This window comes from Pithys albifrons, chromosome 15, assembly GCF_047495875.1.
Source record: "Pithys albifrons albifrons isolate INPA30051 chromosome 15, PitAlb_v1, whole genome shotgun sequence".
Lineage (NCBI taxonomy): Eukaryota > Metazoa > Chordata > Aves > Passeriformes > Thamnophilidae > Pithys > Pithys albifrons.
In genome coordinates, this window is record NC_092472.1 from 7,596,179 (window position 1) to 7,615,429 (window position 19,251).

The 19,251-nt window shown below is 43.3% G+C and overlaps 1 protein-coding gene across 1 annotated transcript in view; it reads right to left on the bottom strand.

Annotated features, from left to right (window-relative positions):
* KDM3B (lysine demethylase 3B) overlaps positions 1-19,050 on the bottom strand; it is a 45,717-nt gene extending 26,667 nt beyond the window's left edge. The window contains exons 1-7 of the mRNA XM_071570171.1: positions 18,779-19,050; positions 8,234-8,401; positions 6,865-6,978; positions 5,911-6,016; positions 4,327-4,451; positions 3,190-3,258; positions 1,691-2,272 (exon numbers count right to left, since the gene is read on the bottom strand). Coding sequence (XP_071426272.1) covers positions 1,691-2,272; positions 3,190-3,258; positions 4,327-4,451; positions 5,911-6,016; positions 6,865-6,978; positions 8,234-8,401; positions 18,779-18,949 — 1,335 coding nt within the window. The 5' untranslated portion in view covers positions 18,950-19,050. The remainder of the gene's footprint in view (positions 1-1,690; positions 2,273-3,189; positions 3,259-4,326; positions 4,452-5,910; positions 6,017-6,864; positions 6,979-8,233; positions 8,402-18,778) is intronic.
* Between the last annotated feature and the right edge of the window lie 201 nt (positions 19,051-19,251).

The window sequence follows — 19,251 nt, forward strand, 5'->3', positions numbered from 1 at the left end:
CAAAGGGCTTTACTTTTAGGATCATTAAATACAGGAAAGTTTTCCAGCTGTGACATAGAATACTCACTTGCTCTCTTCTCAATTGATACTTGTTCAGACTTACCAATTCTGACAGTCCCACTGTAACTGATTATAGGCTGTCACTAAATCCTCAGAGTCATTTAGCCCAGTTCTACTCCTTTTCTTTTTCACTTAGAAATCTGCTCATGATTCATACACTTTTATTTCTAGGTCATGTTAAATACAACCACAGACTCTGTGCAACACATCCTTGGTCACTGAACACCAACTCTACTGCATATCCATGGTCAGCTTGCTCCTCCTTACCCATCTCCCGCTGCAGTAACTTTAACAACATGTTAGCAGTTCTTCCAGGTATAGAATTTCAGATACTTCTTTTCAGAGACAAAAGTAATTTTAAAAAACTGAGTTCTAACAGTTCTAAAAAATATGAGTATGAATGCAAATCAAGCTTGTTAAGTAATCTCAGGGACCAAATCACATTATGGCAAAGTGGACAGTCTGAAGCAATAACAACACAAGAACTACCTACAACACTGATTTATGTCAGGTTCCCCCTCTCAAGGAAAATACAGTTTACACGTGATTTGGGGTTGGAGAGAGGGAAAGAAGAAGAGGTGATACCAAAATATCTCAGTACAATTAAAGTTCTTCCTTAATACCACTAACAATAGAACACATTTTTTATAGTTTACCTACAAAATGTGAAGTTGGTTCCCAACTCTGAAATTTAATTTTTTTTAGAGGGGATGAGGCAGATAGAAGAGAGAAGAGGTTGTATTATGTTATATCATGTTCATTATGCAATGCTTTTGTCTTCAACAATTCTACTTGTCCTTTACATCTTACCATCTACGAATCTATCCTGATGTCAACATCTAATTTTTACACCCACTTGATTAGCTAATACAAAAGACAGTGATTACAATAATCCATTTAACCTCCTGACTGAGTGGGGGTTTGTTTTTGTTTTTATAAGCCTTCATTAGATTTCTTAAAAAGTCTTCTACTTTAACAGAGTTTCTCTGCTAGCTTTTCCACTCTTATCCTTGAAAACAAAGACGTAGCTCAAAGGTCTTCAAGCTGCCTCCAGACTGAGCTACTCATTATAATTTATTCTAAAGGTACTCATCTCAAATATTCTAATTATTTGTTTTTAGTCCTTGATACATTTGTCTACTATACAGATAACACAGCTGTAACACACCAGCTGGGCATCTATAAAAGGTCCCCTAAATGCAGCCTCACTGTTTATCTGGTTTTGAGGCTTTTTTTTTTTAAGTAACTTGAATGTTCAACTCAGTGCACATTCTCATGCAGATTTGTTTATATAAAGGCAAGAGATTGTAAGTAGGTTATCTTCCATATGACACAACAAAATTAATTAAGTACACTGCATAATGTGACTTTAAAACTGCATCTCTCAGATTAAGGCTGAATCAGCATACATGTACACAGATGTCTCAGCAATCCTTCACCAAATATCCTAATTTTGCTTTGAGACATTTCTTAGATGAGATAACAGGTTTTCTTTGGGAGGAGAGGGACTCATCAAAAACCAGCAGTTTCCTCAATCCCATGGATGTGCATTGTAACAGGAGTACGATGCAGAACATCTGCTGCAAACACACAAACGTTCCTTGAACACGCTGGATCTTGAGTCACTCACCTCTCCCTGGGCTTGTGATCGGACTGTTTTCAGTTTCTCCTGTCCAGTAACAGCTGGCAAACTGGTGTCAGAGATTCTCACTGTTGTTGGTGTCAAAGCAGTTGTAGTACCTGCAGCTGCAGAAGTCACTGTGCCTTGCCCAACCTGTTCCAGTGATTTTCCAGCCTCTTTACACCCAGATCCAACTAGCAACGTTTGTCCAGCCACAGAGGAAAAAGGAGTGAAGGGCATTGGTGTGTCCCCACCAACTGGCTCATCCTGCACTACCAGTGTTCGGCCATTCTCTTTGGTGTAAGTAGCAAAGCGAATATTGCGATTAATCTGAGGAATGAATGAAGGCAACTGCTTGGCCCTTGGATCCAGTCCTGTTTCGCCACTGGAGACACCTTTCCAAGGACCTCTGCTTGCCTCACCTCCGTCACTACCATTGCTATCCACCTCACCCCTCTCCTTCAGCTTCTTTGTTGCAGGATCACATCCAGAATCTGAAGCATTTTTCCTCCTCCTTCCATCCTTTCCCTCCAGGCTTTCTTTCTTCTTTTTCCCTTTAGATGATGATTTAGCTGCTTTTAGGCCCCCTCCCTGTAACAGACAAAACCATGCAATCACTAAACAGAACAGTCAGGATACCCATTCAAAAACCATTTTTCTGTTAGAACAGAATCCATTACACTGCTCTGAAGCTTAGGAATGTTCTATCATAAATTGAGACATCTAAGGAGAGAATACTGAGTGAGCACAGAACACAAGCAGAAGTGCAGCCTTGTCTGTTTTGTACTAAAATAGGATCTGCACAAGAAAATTTTGAGCTACTTTGCTGTTGCATGTGCATCATGGCAAATTCTGAGAAACATTCAATACTCCAACAAATCTTCATAATGCATGAATATTATTTGGACACTCATTTTTGCTCCAAGAGTAATCCCCACAGTTCTTTTGAAGGGCACGCTTTCTGTTCACTACACAAAGCCTACAATATTTAACTACAGCAGACAGCTTGCCCTATAGGCTAGAGTAAAAATACAGGTTCAAATGTTATCATGGAACCTCTCAGATGAAGAAATATAATGCCACAAGTGTACAAGCCTCTTTACAAGGCATACAAACCAGATGGCAATTTCTGGAAATGCCTGAAAAGATCAGTGAAGCAGCACAGTGATCCCATCAGAAAAAGGCAAGCAGACATTCTTTATCAGAGAACTACACCTTAAAATGGATCACAACCACAGTGGTTACTGACTCTCTTCCAAGATCCATAATAAACTGAGTAAAACAGGCCTGAACGAAAGGAGAGGATTGTTTAAAGAAAGCTACGACCATCCTCAAAATGGAAAACAAAATTTTCCTGTTCCACCTTCAAGAGGATAATTATTAAAATAATCAAAAGTCCACAGTGAACACACCATCATTTTTCAGTTGTTTCCATGTTTTAGATGTTTCATATCTAAATTTTTATGAAGTTTAACACAGTATATACAATAACTGAACTGCTGTACTACCTCACTTGGAGAAGTGTTGTCCATCACCACGTGAATCAGCCGAGGATCCACCGACTTGATCTCACCACTCTAATTTTTTATGCAGATTGATAATGAGGAGGTAGGAGAAAGAAAAGAGGAGGTTAATTTTTAATCAGACTGTATAGCAGCAAAATAAGAGACCTAAACACACAATTACTGTGCAGACTCTCTCCTATTTACCTTTTCCATTTCACTTTCTTTGGAGTACCACAGCCTTCCAGTTTACCTTCTATCCTTTTGCTCTTTATTGCAAAAACTTTCAGATTTGATTCCTACCACTGTTTCCTTGTGTATCTGTTCAACTGAGCATTTTCAGAGGCATTCATTGCATTAAACACATCTCTTCTTACATCTGATTTAGTATCGTTCTCTGCACATTCAGTCTGCTAGATGTAGAAAAGACAACTACAAGAGGCACATCGATGTATCCTGACTATCCTCATCAGTGTCTCCCCAAAAAAACAATGAATACCCAATCTCTGTAACTGTGCTTGGAGGGTATCATTTATTTCACAGTAAATACACAAGAAGTTGGTGCTTCTGAACACGTATCTGCTGACAGCACAAGAACAGGTCACTGGTAGGACTGAACTACCTGTCAGACCACAGAGAAGCCTGTAATAAAACCCAGGTAATCCCAGGAGTGCACAGACCCTCTGTGCTGTTCACAGGTTTACTGATAAGAACAGTGCAAAAACAAATAGTCAAAGCTAAAATATTTAAGTCAAATTTATTTTGACTAAGTCTTCATCTGCTATAGTTGTTTCAAACTACTTGTACAGTATGTCAGAAGGAAACCAAGAGAAGGCACAGGAAGACCACAAGGTAAGACATCCAGAGGGCAACTTTCTGTGCTCCCCATCCAGAGAATCACTTCCAATAGTTTTTCATACAACACTCATTCCCAAAGGAATTCTTACAGCTTTTTTTGGAAAGTCATCATAACAGGAAAAAAAAATTAGAAAAATTCTATGAATCACAATATGAGTAATGACTCCTTTTAAAACAAGTACCAAAGAACTAAAAGAACAACTTTTGGTGAAGGTGTCATTCCCCATATATAGATATTGAGGAGTGGCATTTTAGGAACACCAAAGCAGTGCTTCATATTTTTACCTCAGTCACAGACACCTCCATAAGACGACTTATTGGGTCTTGATGGCTCACAACACCACAGAGCCAGCTATTTTCCTCCTCTGGTTGGTAAACCTTAACTCTTTGGCCTTGGACACTGTAAGGACCTGGAAAAGAAGGAATTTGAGTACGTTTTCCAGACAAGCTGTGTCATACTAGTTAAGTCATGCAATAAAATAGTTCTTTGCACTTAATTAGGGCTTGAAGTGTCAACTTTCAGGTGAGTCAGTGTCACCTCCTGCTGCAAATCTTGTGTAAGCAAGAATTCTATCCTAAAAACTCAATAGGCCCTCAATGCTGTAACTCAAAGCTACTGTGAAGACAAAGAAACAGTTTACAAGTATCAAAAAAACCAAACAAACAAAAACACAAACAAAAACCCCCCAAACGAACTAAAAAAAACACCAACAAAGAGAAAAAGATCAAAATAACCTCACCCCTTTGACAAAGTCAAGCTCCTTGCAAACGAAACCCTTTTGCTTTCTAACCTATGGCTTAGTAATTAGCATCAATCCAGTGGCCAACACTGGCTGGAATTCTGGCAGTCCAGATGTGCCAAATCCCAGCAGAAATGCCATACAGTTCACAGCAGAAACACATATTTGCAGACCTAATACAACCAAACCAACTGGTCTCAGACCTTGCACACAGGTAATGGATCCTCTCTGGAAAGCTTTCCTCTGACCCTGCCCCACTCTCACATCAGCGTGCAGAGCTTTCCTCCTACCCCAGGTCCAGACAAAAAACCCCTCTGCTAACGTTAGATCATCAAAATCCACATGATCCCACAACCTGCATGTGATACATCCAGAATCAGGCTCTTCAGAAGAAGGCTTCAAACTGGACAATTCTAAAGTTACTTGCTCATGAAGAATTATTGTCCTCACAGAATTTCTATGGATACACCAAAAGGCACCAAATTCCAATGAGGAATTATTTCTTCCTTCAAATGTAAAACAGTGGCCTATCCCTAGGGTGGCCTCTGGCACCTGAACTCTGGATAGGAAATTGTTTTAGCATTTGACCAAGAACACCCAAATCTGACAACAAAAGCCACAATTCAGGCTTTAGCCCTAGAACAGGATTCAGACAACAGATAAGCATTAACTCTGTGCTGATCAGCCACGTCCACACCATATTTTCAACTTAAACAATTCATGTACTAATTATCAAAATGCCAAAATTTGAACTGACATTGCAAAAGAAAGTTTTTGAGGATCAACAACTACAGAAGAACTTCACTTCTAAATTTCCAGAATTATAGAACAGAACCATAAGCAGGACCAAAACTTTAAAGATTCAAATCTAAAACTTAAAATAAGGGAAGTTTTAAATACATGGACATTGTCCTATTTTAACTAGTGACCATGCCCAGTATGTATTTCTGGTTGTATCTCAGCAACTGCTTACCTGTATCTGTGACAAAATGACGCTTCTTCATAAAGAACTTGCAAAATACAGAATATTGAATCAAACAGTAACAGTACTATCACTACCTTCCTTCACAAATCCCTGCATAGTCTAACTGTTCCACAACAAAGTAGCTCTGAGATAGAAATTTCTCACCTCTGCTAAATATCTCCTGAAGCTTCTGGTCGCTGATTAGTGTATTGACAGAATCTCTTAATGAAGGTTGTTCCTGCAGAATCTGATTTTGACTCTCTGTTCCCATCTGCCAACAACAAACAGTCTTAACACAAAAGTATAGTCTTTTAAGGTAATAGAATAATTAGTTTTTAAGGGACAGCTCTTCTTGGACTGCTGTCAGAGACTGACAAACCAAAAAAAAAAAAGTGTAATTAAGGACAACATTACTGAACACGCCAGGACGAATAACAGGATTAGCTGGGCAAAAGCTGTTGCACAACTCCCACTGCAATTATCAGCTACTCAACGTTTGACAATCAGCTCTCCAACTGAACGATCCAGAGAGAAACTGGGACTTTCTGAATGCAAATGGAGGGGGTGGGGTGGGGTGGTGTGTCTCTGTGTGTCTGGCCAAACTTCACGAACGAAGATTTGGGAAGGGCTCTCCCCACATGGGTGAGCCCTTCCAGCCTGTGCAGTGGATGTTTTAGGTGAGGCACAGCATGCACAGAACTGGCCCCATTGTTTAAGTCCCAAGGTCCATCTGCCACGGCCAAGCGAGCTTGGACGGTGACAGTGAAGTCCTCGGGACTGTCACAGCACCCGGTACTGACCGGGACTGACCCTGCTGAGCATCCGAGATGTGACGGGATGGGACGGCAGGGAGGCTTGAACTGCCAGAGGACGGTCCCACTGAGACTCGAACTGACGTCCTTGGGATTCAGAGTCCAGAATGCTCTCCATTATACCACGGGACCGGGAGGGCAGTGTAAGGACTTGGAAATGCAGGGCAGCAAATACAAACACATGACAGAGCACGTGGCAGTAAAAGGAAAAAGACAAGGGAATGTTTGTGGAACACTAAGAAAAAAATAATTCTGACAAGTACAGGACAACGTTAAATTTACATGTTAACTGAACAAGTTCAAATACCTGAAATAAACGTAATCCACTGGCATCGGACAGGAAACGTAAATGTCTGTCCAGAAGAAACTCTACTGGGACCACAGAGCCCAACCCCAGCTTATCAACCAGAGGAGTGAAGGTCTGTAAGAAACAACAAAGAAAAAGGTTATCAAAATGACTGAGCACACGAACAAGCCAACACCAGTCGATTTCACGTGCTATTTAGATTCAGAAATAATAAAAAGCTTTATTTCTCAATTTGTACTGCCCACTGCCTGAGTCTTAAAGCAAAGTATTAGTCATTCCGTCTAAGCCAATAATTTTTGCATACTACAAGCAAGAATTACAGACAATTGTCTCCACTTTTTCATTAGATCTTAAAGGAGAAATGCAAACACCTGTTGTGCTACTACACGATTTTAACACACAAGTATTCACTACATTTTCCCCTTAGCAGCTCTCATCAAGTTTGTTTACACTCCATCCTCCTGTACACAACAGTATAAATATAAAAATTTATTTTCTCAGTTTATGTACAACACTTTCCTAAAAGTGGACAGGACTACGAGAGAGAGAGAGAAAGACAATAAGGATGAATACACATTCTTAAGTGGTATCTCTTAAAAAAACACAAACCACAATCGCCCAAACAAAACAACATACCATCCCTTTGTAATGCAAAGCAGGATATGTGTAATCCGGTGCTTTGACTGACTCCGGGCTGCATTCCCAGGCACTTATCTGGGTGTGCCGCTGTACCCAGAGACACCTTCAGCGCTCACGGGGCTGTCCAGAGCACAGAGCATGGAAACACTTTCCAGCAAGCCTACAGATAAAGCTTGAGTTGAAGAGGAATTGCTCTGGGATCAGCACACAATCAGAGTGCAAACTGTGGTAACACCCACAGATCACTCAGATTGTGACAGACGGGAATCACTTGAAAGAACTGATCCTGTATAAAAACGGTTTCCCAGATGAAACCAACTGGAATTCACTTGGAGACAAGTTGGAAATAACTTAAAGGAAAACTTTACCTATGGCAAACCCACTATTATCTGCAGAATCTCTGCTGTAAAAGCCTGGTTTTCTTCTGCCCTAAGCCATATGCAATAAAGAAACCCTCAGAGGAAGATGCAGTGCTGAACATGCTGCTGTGAGCCCAAGTGTCCATTTAAAACACCAATACATTCATATTGCACCAAGGCACAAGATCCTTGACTAGAAAAGAAAAACATTTCGATGCACCCATGCACAAAATGTATTAAAAAGCAGAGAGTAGGATCCCAAGCAGTCCAAGAACTGCAGGAGAAAAGAAACAAAAGAAAGGCCAAATAATCAAAATTCAATAGCATGGAAATAAGGGAAGGATTCCCACATATTTAGGTCAAACACTCACCAGTGCAGGCCACTGTGCCAGTGAGACTCGGGTCCCCTGAAGCAGAACTGGATCATTTCGAGGTGCCCAAACCAGTGATCCTTCCAGCAGCAACACTATAACTTCTTCAGCATGGACTTTCACCCAGGCATGTTGGTTCCAGTTACAGCCATCGAATTCCACAAAGATCTGATAAAAAAAATTAAGAAGGTGTTTCATCTCTTTTCAGACATTGAATAGAAAACAATATTCCTACAATCCCTATGGAAAAGGAGACAGCAGCTTTAGTCAGAAAAATCAGGATAAGTACTGTAATGTTTACACTGAGAACACCAGATTTACACAGCTATCAAATATTACAAAAGAAATGGGAATCAAATTCATAGCCATTACTAACCTATAAAACATTATCCCAAAACACGCATTACTGGCTCCAAACGCTGCATTTTTGTATACAATGTCAAAGGTGTGAAAATTCTTCATCCCAAAATACAACTGATAATCCCATGCAAGCCTGTTTCACAGTGGGATTTTTTAGAGGTTTTCTACACTCTTGGCACTTCAACATCCTGGATCAGTACAAACTGACATTCATAGCCTGGAAAGCTTGTGTTTATGGAATCCACTTTAATCACATGCTTGTGCTGCCTTGTACATTATCAAACTTCCTCAACAAATGCAAATATTTTGGATGGCATAAGATTCCCCAGAATTAACTACTCACTAGACTTTTCATTACTTAATTTACAAGTATTAACAATATAAACCTCCTTATTCCGAGGTTTCATCCTCTTTTTTACTTCCATGAAGGACAAATGTTACAGCCATATGAAATTACATGGCAAGAACGCTAAGAACGAACACAGGTTACGAAGCACATTCCATGTCCTGACAACTGGAGCTACTAAATGTTAAAACACAGACACATTCCCATCCTTCATCTCCACAACCAGCTTTCACTGTCACAGGTATAAATGTCACAGCAATCCAGTTTGCCTCAAGCCACGAACCTCAGCCTTGTAATACGACACTACTCAAAACTGAAGTACCATTTCGTTTACAAAACAAAGTGAAGGACAAGCAGATTTACACTGAGCCTCCAGCTCCAAGGAGTCCACGTAATTCAATCCAAATACAAAAGGCAGATTGCAGGCCCCAATACCTCTGTCCCCTCCCTGTGAGATTTGGCCATTATGCAAATCAGATCATTAGTCAAAGCAAAGCACTCTCCAAAATTCAGATTTGAGAAGTCTTCAAGTAGCATGGTGCTTTATTCTCCCAATACACAACAGGTGACAAATACTTACATTTCTAATTCTGTATGCAAAGTTCTTCAATAAGTAACTCACAAACCAGCACCCTGAGAAACTTATGGAAGGTTCTTTGTAGCCACTTTATATAGTTAATATGCTTTAGGAGTTTAGATGGGTAAAACCCCTTAGATGAGCTTAGATGAAGCTCAGCAGCAGCTGTTGCTGCCTGGTCCCATCGCCTCCCTTCGAACTGGCAGCCAGCCGACCCCCCTGAGGGCACAGTTAGGGAATACCTGGCACTAAACACACACAAGGAATTGTTTGTTAACCTCCCGCAATCTTCCTCTATGTTTCTGCTTCAGGGTCCAGTGAAGCACAGAATCGACTGGGCTGGAAAAGCCCTCCGGGATCATCAAGTCCAACCCTTGGTCCAACTCCAGTCCCTTTACCAGATCATGGCACTCAGTGCCACGGTCAATCTCAGTTTAAAAACCTCCAGGGATGGGGAATCCACCCCCTCTCTAGCCAGGCCATTCTAATGCCTGATTCCTCTCTCTGGAAAGAATTTTTTTCTGATCTCCAACTTCAATTTCCCCTGGCAGAGCTTGAGCCCGTGCCCCCTTGTCCTATTGCTGAGTGCCTGGGAGAAGAGACTCAACCCACACCTGGCCAGAACTTCCCTTCAGGCATCACGCTGTGACAGGAAGGGTAATTATTCCTTTTTTTCTAGTAGCTAGCTACTATATTGACTTAACCGTAACATCAGGCCAAACTCTTCACTCAAGTCTTCATCACCAAGTTTTTTTCTTACGCATTAAGTGCAGGAACATAAAGTACTGGACTATTGTCTCTCCTGCACTGCAGTCTTTCTGCTTTTCTCCACTTTAACCACCGAGCAGCTGAACACTTGAGAGATAGGAGCTGATTTGGATGGGTTTGGTTTCCATCAAAGAAGAAAATTACTGTGCTCAGTATCTCTTTCTCAAACAAATACTTCCCAAGCCAAATTCGGGATCTGACAGTAGCTTCGCTGGTCACCTGTGCCTGCAGGGCCACCACGAGCCCACCAGAGGAACTTGCTCCCAACTGGCAGCACACCCGACACAGCAGCTCCTCACACCAGCCCTGCCTCAAGCCAGTCCTGTAACACCCCTCACATTTGAAACGAATCCAGTAATTGCAGTGCATTTCACACCAGACAGAGCCAAGTATGTTAATCATTACACTTTGCTTTTTAAGAGGAACTTTATTTCAGAAAATGTTTGCATTCCTGCAGAACTTCCTGCCATATGACACTACCTCACTCACAGCAAGAGACAGACAGGGTGTCTTTTGAAGCAGCACCAGCCGATTTGGTACACTGAGAACTCATTCACCACTCCCCAGACCTATCCTTCAACAGGGACAACCTTTTCCCTTAATTTACACTAAAATAAACAATTCTGAAATTTCTCTGCTATTAGTAACTTGTAACACTTGAGCTATTGGAAAGTGTGAGTTTGACAGAATAGACTTGTTCAGGAAACATATACATATTTGTGTTAAATTCTGTGCTTTCTGGTGCCATGTTGCACCTTTGCCTGATGTCGCCTGCATCCCAAAGCATCATAAAAAATGACTTTAAGGAAATAATAGCAAGACAATCTTTTCTGACTGTTGGTTCATTTTGTGGCTATTTGGACTGGAGATGATGGCATCTTCTACTCTGCAAAACAAATCACTTCAGAAGTCCAAGTAGGCTCTTCTTAATCCCAAGTATTCTGCAACCCAGTTATTAGCAAAAAAAGTATGAGGATCTCCAGATCAGAATTCTGAAGGGAAAAAAACCACCTTACATTGTGGGCTGGATATCCAGACTTTTAAAATAATTTAAAATTGTTACCTTATAATTGGCAAGTAGTAAATACAAAACTTGTACTTAAAAAAAAAGGAAGAAGGAACCTGATAACCATCAGTCTGTTATGGCAGTACCAGTTGTTTGCCAAATCTCAGCATAAGTGAGGGATGGGTTAGAGGCGTGCAAAGAAAAAAGAATAGCAATAAATGGGAGGAATGAAAAGAGAAAGTTTTAACTACATAGTTTACACATGATATGAAGAACTTTCTTCCACTGCATCTAACCTGAACTGGAGCATCCAAAGCATTAAATGGCACTCCACAGAAAATGAAGAAGGCTGGAATTTATGAAAGGCTAAAGGGAAAGGTAAAAGCAGGATGGAAATTACAATGGAAATACCGGAGCAGCAGAATTATTACTGCAACATAATTAATACTGTCACTGATAATGCTGGCATAAGAAGTACCAAGTTTCTTTACACTCATTCCTAGTCTCAAGTCCAGCAGTACTTTATGCAGACCAGCCAAAATCCTGAGGAGCTTTTGTCAGTTCTTACATGCACAGCCACTGAACACTCCCTATTCCAACTGCAGATTCTGGTTTGACTCACTCTTTTCCCTTTGCTTTTCAAGTTTGGCATCTTCCTTGAAAAACATTACGGTAAAGCAATAATACATCTCTTTTTTGCCAAGTAATACAGATTAAATTGGATAAATTGAAGAATTTATTTTAGGTTATTGGATGATAGACCACAGGACTACAGTTAAAAGAAATTCAATCTCAACAAAAAGCTGTAACCTGGAGTTTAATGAGACATCCTCAATAATCTGAAAATAAGAAACCAGAGCTATTTTTTGCAAGTAACAAATTATGCTGTTCTTTTAGAGGGATGTCTCAGAAACTGTCAAGTCTCTCTCCAGACTCACCCACTTCAATGTCATTTAGCACACTCAGCAGCTCCAACAAATGGAATTCATCTCTGAGAACAATCATCAGTGCCAGAACAAACAAGGTGGACATCAACACAAGCAGGACTTTTTGGAAGAAATTCAGAAAGATGGTGTTGTGGTCTGATAAGCATGCAGAAACTGCAAAGAAAACTCGACAAGAAAACCTCCCCCTTTTCCTTTGTGTTTTGCAAATGGAAACACCATCTAGTGCAGGTGGGATACTCCAAAAGGACTCCCAAGAGCGAGCACTGGCAGCAAAGCAGCAGCACCACCTCAGAACAGCAGAACTGGCAACATTCCAAAATAAAACATACCTAGAAAACCACAGAAGAAAATAAACCTGCAACTGACTGAAAAGATGCCTTGATTAGATAGAGCATCTAACCAAAAGAAGGCACAAATTATTAGGTGCAGGTACCAGCAGCTTCACAGCGAAAGCAGGAAGCACAAGTAACTGGGGTCACAAGGAGAGCGACCTCGGGACAGTAACTGTGAGTTACAACAAAACTGAGTTTTGTTGCCATTCTGTAGTCAGCAACTGAAACAGGAGACGACTCAGAGAGTACTCCAACAGTACTGAGAGAAGTTACTATATGAGCACATGTATTTTATGACCACAGTAAAAAGCTATTCAGCAACCAAAGGCGAACATGACAAACTTCCTGCAGACAGACTTTGCCAGGGGACAGTAACTGCAGCCTTCCAAGAGCTGGATCTGAATACTCCTATTAATTGAACATACAAGAACATGATTTGTCATATCAGTATAAATAGAACTTGATGCAATTACCACTAAATATAAGGAACATGGGTAACTCTAGTAAGAGATTTGTTGAAGATAGTTCTAAGCAGTAAGCCTACATGAGCTGCAATTTTCCAAAGTCAGGTAACTATTGTTCACTAAGTCTGAACCAGGGCATATTAAAACTTTGATTTTGCTGCAACAAACACCACACAGAAGGAACGACTGACCCTCCAAAGCCAATCCAATACTTACAAGCCAATGAGCTCTAAAGTATTAAGTATCAGATGAGCAAAGACTTAATTTACAGCCCTTCACTGATTAAATACACAGCAGTCCTGCTGTGTTTGATTTTATAGCTAAGCATCATTTCAGAAAACTCTCACCTAGCACCATAATGACAGAAGGCTTAACAATTTTCATTCTTCCACAGCTGCCCAAGGACATCTACACCTGACCAGGGCAAGGCTGGACAGGGCAGAGGTGGGGACTGTGTGGACCTCTGCCCCTGCCCAGGGCACCTGCTCTGTCACTGACACAAACATAACACACACTTTGGTTGGACCTGGCGGGACACCAGGAATCCCCCAAGGCCACTCCAACAATTCCCTCCTCAACTGGACAGAGGGACAATGTAAGGAAAGGCTCATGAGCTGAGACAACAGCAGGAAGAGATTCCCACCAATTACCATCCCAGGCAAAACAGACTAAACTTGGGGAAATCTGCTGAATTTATTACCAATTAAAACCAGAGCAGGACAATGAGAAGTAATTCCAAATCTTAAAAACACCTTATTCCCACCCCTCCAGCAGTGCAGGGAGACAAGAATGGGGATTACAGTCAGTTCATTGTTCCTGTGGCTGCTTCCTCCTCATGAAGAGGAGTCCTATCCCTGCTCCAGTGTGGAGTCTGTCCCATGGGAGACAGTGCTCCACAACCTTCTCCAATATGAGTCCTTCCCACGGGCTGCAGTTCTTCACAAACTGCTCTAACATGTGTCCCTTTCCATGGGTTCTCCCTCAGGAGCAGGCTGCTCCACTGTGTCCCCCACAGAGTCACAAGTCTGGCCACTAAACCTGCTCCAGTGTGGGTTCCTCTCTTCTTGGGCACACAGGTCCCACCAGGAGCCGCTCCAGCACAGGTTTACCACAGGGTCACAGCCCCCCTCAGGCCTCCACCTTCTCCAGTGTGGGGTTCTGCATGGGCTGCAGGTGGATCTCAGTATCCCTGTGATTCTCCATGGGCTGCAGGTGGATCTCTGTATCCCTGTGATTCCCAGTGGGCTGCAGGTGGATCTCAGTATCCCTGTGATTCTACATGGGCTGCAGGTGGATCTCTGTATCCCCGTGATTCCCAATGGGCTGCAGGTGGATCTCTGTATCCCTGTGATTCTCCAAGGGCTGCAGGGAATCTCAGCTCCAGCGCTTGGAGCACCTCCTGCCCCTCCTTCTCCACTGACCTTGGTGTCTGCAGAGTTGTTTTCTCACATATTCTCACTTCTCTGGCCACAATTTTCTTCAGTGCAATAACATTTTTTCCCTTTCTCAGGCATGCTAACCCAGAGCACACTGTCACTGCTGCTCTGATGGGCAGTGTGGTCAGACACAGGTCTGTCCTGGAGAACCTGGCATTGAATCCAGGGGACACGGGAGGAGCTTCCAGCTGCTTTGGGAAGGCACCCCTGTGTAACCCACTCCTCATTCTCCAAAACCTTGCCATGCAAATACAATACAAATATTCAGACTGCTGTATTAAAGGCAGCATTTCTCTGTTTTAGAAGCTTCCTTTCTCTAGAGCTTCCATATTTCTACCTAGACATCTCCAAATACACCTATTTTGTGCAAAACCAGTGGATTTAGAATGGTACTGAAATTACTGCACACATGCAGATCATTGTAGCACATTCTCAATAGTGTGACACTTCCTAAAATAGCAGAAACACTGTATAAAAGCCACACACTGAACAAAGTGGGAACTTCTATAACCCCCAGATATAAAGCAGTGAAGCTGAAACTCCTGCACAAGGACAGTGATTGCTACCAGGTATCAAGAAATTATAACAAGTCTCCTCAAATATGGCAAAGTTGAGGTGGGGAAAAAAACGAACCAAACCAAACCAATAACCCAAGACAGAAACCTGGAGTGTCTCAGAGGTTACCAGAAGCATGGAGGACAGAAGGGTGAGACTCAGCAGACATGGACCCAGTGCTGCACAAGGACAACTGTGCAAAGGGTTTAGCCAAACATGTGCAGGCTAATAAGCCTCTTCTGACCACTGCCACACAAATTTTGTTAACTCACCTCTACATTATCCCCACTTTGTGGTGAGATCAACCCAACCAGTTCCTCCCACAGCCACCACCTGCCCTGCCCTCAGTATTTGGTGAACACAACACTGGACACCTGAGGTGGGACAGGACTGGGAAGGGTTGTTGGCCTGAGCCTCACCCCACTCCTCATCTGTACCTTGACAACCACATCCCATCTGCTAAGATTCTTTTGAGAATGTTCCAAGTCACACTGAGTTTCCTCTACTGCAGTTACACTGCCAGAGAAGTAAAGACCTTTGATTTTTAATAAATCATGTAAACTTATACAAGCTACACACACAGAGGTGTTCCATTTGCCTCAAACCATCCCTGCTCCTCCCATTTCACCAGCACAACTGGTTAGAGAATACCTCATGACCCCACCAAGCCCTGAGAAAAGTAATCAGTAGAACTACAGAAGACATTCCTACCACATGAATGCGTATTTTTCAGTGTGGATGTCTGTCTTTCACACATGGGAAGACAGAAAGGTCTTCAGAAGAAACCCTGTAGCATAACAAGGATTCACAGTACTGTGTACTTAGGCCACCAATAAAGTATCAGAGAGTAGGCAGAGAAAATGTACAGCCACTACTTTTGCAGCCAGCTCTCCTTCACAGAAATGTATTTTAATTGCAAAGCAAGTAAAAATGTATTTGAAAAAACATTCAACATTCCATTTGTTCTCAAAAACCTATTTTATAACAAGCAGCATTAAATATATGCCTGCTGCTCTCACCAACACCCATCCAGCCCTGTGTTCTGCCTTCAACAGCAGCAACAGGATACATGAGTTACAGAGTGAGGCAAAGCCTGCACCACTTCTGGGGTCCCTTCTCTTGCACTCTTTCAATACCCAAACACATGCAAGTGCAAGGAGAATGATTCAGCAAAATGATCACCTCTGCAGGGCGAAAGGAAATGGAGCACAGTGGCACAGAAAGCAACCTGAATATCCCCAGCTTGCTGTGAACCTTCCCACCACTTCCACAGAGTCCCAGTGTCAACTCCCTGTCTGAAAACTCCTCCTTCCATATCCATTACAGTTTGAAAGCCTCTACCAGCTCCCCATTGAGTCCCAGAGAGAACTGAAATTCTTCAGGAGATACATATGCACAACAGGCAAGAACCTCCACACACCTCGGCCCAAGGGACAGGACAGGCACATTTTCCCCACATGCTTCTACACTGCCAAGATGACTCTCAGGTAGACTACAAAAAAAAGCTTAAGAGCACATAAACCTAAATCCAGCCTTGCAGGGTTCCAATATCCCTCATCTACTACACACAGCCTCCAGACAGGAAGATATTCTTTCTTAATGTGACCTAGTTAGAAAAACTAGTTGAAATACCCTGATACTTAAAATTAACTCAAAGAGTTCTGATACTTGCAAGGTCAATTAAGCTTATTCCACAATCTAGGTAATTTCTAAATACCAGCTTTACTCAATTAAATCCCTTATGAGTAAAACACTTTAGATGACATCTTTTTGTTAAACTGTATAATCCACATACCATGTACAAGAAAAAATGCCTTTAGAATACATTCAATTATGTATGGTAAGAAATAGGCAAAAATGCAAGACATAAAAAACTTGGATAAGACGTAAGAAAACCTTGTCTACGCCTGAGTTTTCTGCCTTAAAAAGAGCAGACATTCAACTGCACGTTTGTATTTCTATAGGCCCTACATCAGACTACAGGTTGGCAAGTGAAACCCTTTCAGGAAAGAAAGCACAGACTTAAGAAAGCCAAAGAGTAGAAAAGATGTTTTTCTCAGCCTTTTCACATCTAGTCCACATTATTACTTAATCTTAGCAGAGCATTTCCTAAACAGTGCTTGACTACTTGTTGTCAACTCATCACTTCTGACAGAATGAGCTTAAAAAGAACTTTTTTCTGATAGTACATCATTACCAACACAGCAGCGTTCATTATGCATGGAAGGGGCCATGAAAACACAGAATGTTTTATACTACTCTAAACCCTGCCTCGAGTATTTCACACATTTCACTTTCTAGAGTTCTTGTACAGATTTCCAGACTATAGAAACAGCTGCATCAGTGGAACTGTGCTAAGGAGAAGGCTGTTGATGAGTCGGGAGACCTGCAGTGCGGAATGAAGGTAAGGAATTCACCCACCAAAAGATCTCACTCTTCCCATGCCATCTACCAAGCACAGAAATTGAGTTTCACTTTCTGAGTGTAGTCTAATAGATGTCACAAGGCCAGACAGCAATGACTAACCAGGAAACAAGTGACCACCTTCTACTGAGCAGAGATTCACAACAAACCAAACCAACCAACCAAATACCCCCAAAACAACAAAAAAAAGCAACACTCCATCATTCTCTCCACCAAAACAGTAACCAAGATCAGGCACGTGGAAAATTCATTACATCATACTCATATTTGCAGTGGATGATTCCATAATGCAAGAGCAGGGATGACACACATGTCCAATGTAGTTTGCTACAAGAGCAGCTCTCCAGCTGGGTCTCAGCCCCACTGCATTTTCACAGTTCAGAGAGTTTCAAATATTGTCAGATTTTCCTTTTCAAGGACCCCCTTCTGCACAGGTTTTCCCTTCCTCCTCCTTGAACAGGTACAGCAGCTGGAGCACATCCCCACAGCTCTCAGCTGCAGACACGGGTGCTGGGCCCCCTTACAGACCCAAACCCAGCACTGCTCTTTGCTCACAGCCCTGGGTGCAGCTCTAGAACACGGCCCAAGAAAGCACCACCAAGACTGTGGGACGTCAAGGAAACTTCTCAAAGTTGGAACTCTGCAAACAAGCCCAAAGAACTTACTGTAACATCTGATTTTTTTAAAAGCTGACCATAAAGACAACTAAAACTCTTCACCTACACAGAGCCTCGTTCCCCTAGCAGGGGTCGTTGTGACTGACACAGCGCCTCGAAGCACAACCACCTACAGAGACTGCGGGTAGAACTCACATGAGCAAAGAGAAACAGCACCAACACTTTTCTTTTCAGGATCTCCACCCAAGCGTTTCACTGAGCTATACCAGAAATAGCCCAAACAAATGCTAAAGAATGTTTAAACACACCACACAAAGCCCAAATTTGCACAACTGAAACCAAAACCTACGACAGAATTAAACTGATGATCCTCACTCAAAATTATACCCTCAATGTGTATTTTCATGTATCATTTGTAGCCTTATCAAGCCTCCCAGGGGAGGGGAAACCAAAACAAACCAAATCAAACCCCAACCAACACCGAAGAGGTTACACGCAGGCGGATCAGCACCAGCAGTGTCCCAGGCGTGTTTGTTTCACATCCCAGTTGGTGCCCACCGACGCTCCGACTGCCGGAGCCCCGCCACGGCCGCTCCGCCGCCCCAGGCCGGGCCCGGCGCTGCCGGTCCCGGAGCGGGCCCGGCGCTGCCCCAAGGGCTCGGCCTGGCCCTTCCCGCGGCCCCACACCCCGCCCCGCCCCGGCCGGGCCTCACCGCCAGGTCCTGCGGCACCGCTCCGCTCATGGCCCGCACGGTGCCGCTCCGCCAGGCCCGAGCGGGCAGCGCAGGCCCCGGCTCCGGCCCCGCCGCCTCGCCCTCGCCCGGCCCCGCCGCCAGCAGCAGCAGGAGCCGCTTCCCCACGGGGGAGGCCGCCGCGTCCGCCATCCCCGCCGGGCAGAGGAGCCGCCGCCGCCGCCCAGACACCGGTACCGACACCGACAGAGGCTCCTGCCCCGCGCTGGGCCCGAGCGCCGCCCGCCCGTCCCGGCGTGCACCGCGAGCAGCCCGGCCCACAACGCCCCGCGCCGGACGGGCGGGACCGGGACAGGAACGGGAACAGGGACAGGGATGAGGAGAGGGGCGGTGTGCGGGGAACTGGGATGGGGAGCGGGACAGGGACCGGGAGGTGTGAGGGGAACCGGCACCGGGGTCAGGGGAATCGGGACAGGAGCCGGGGCAGTGAGAAG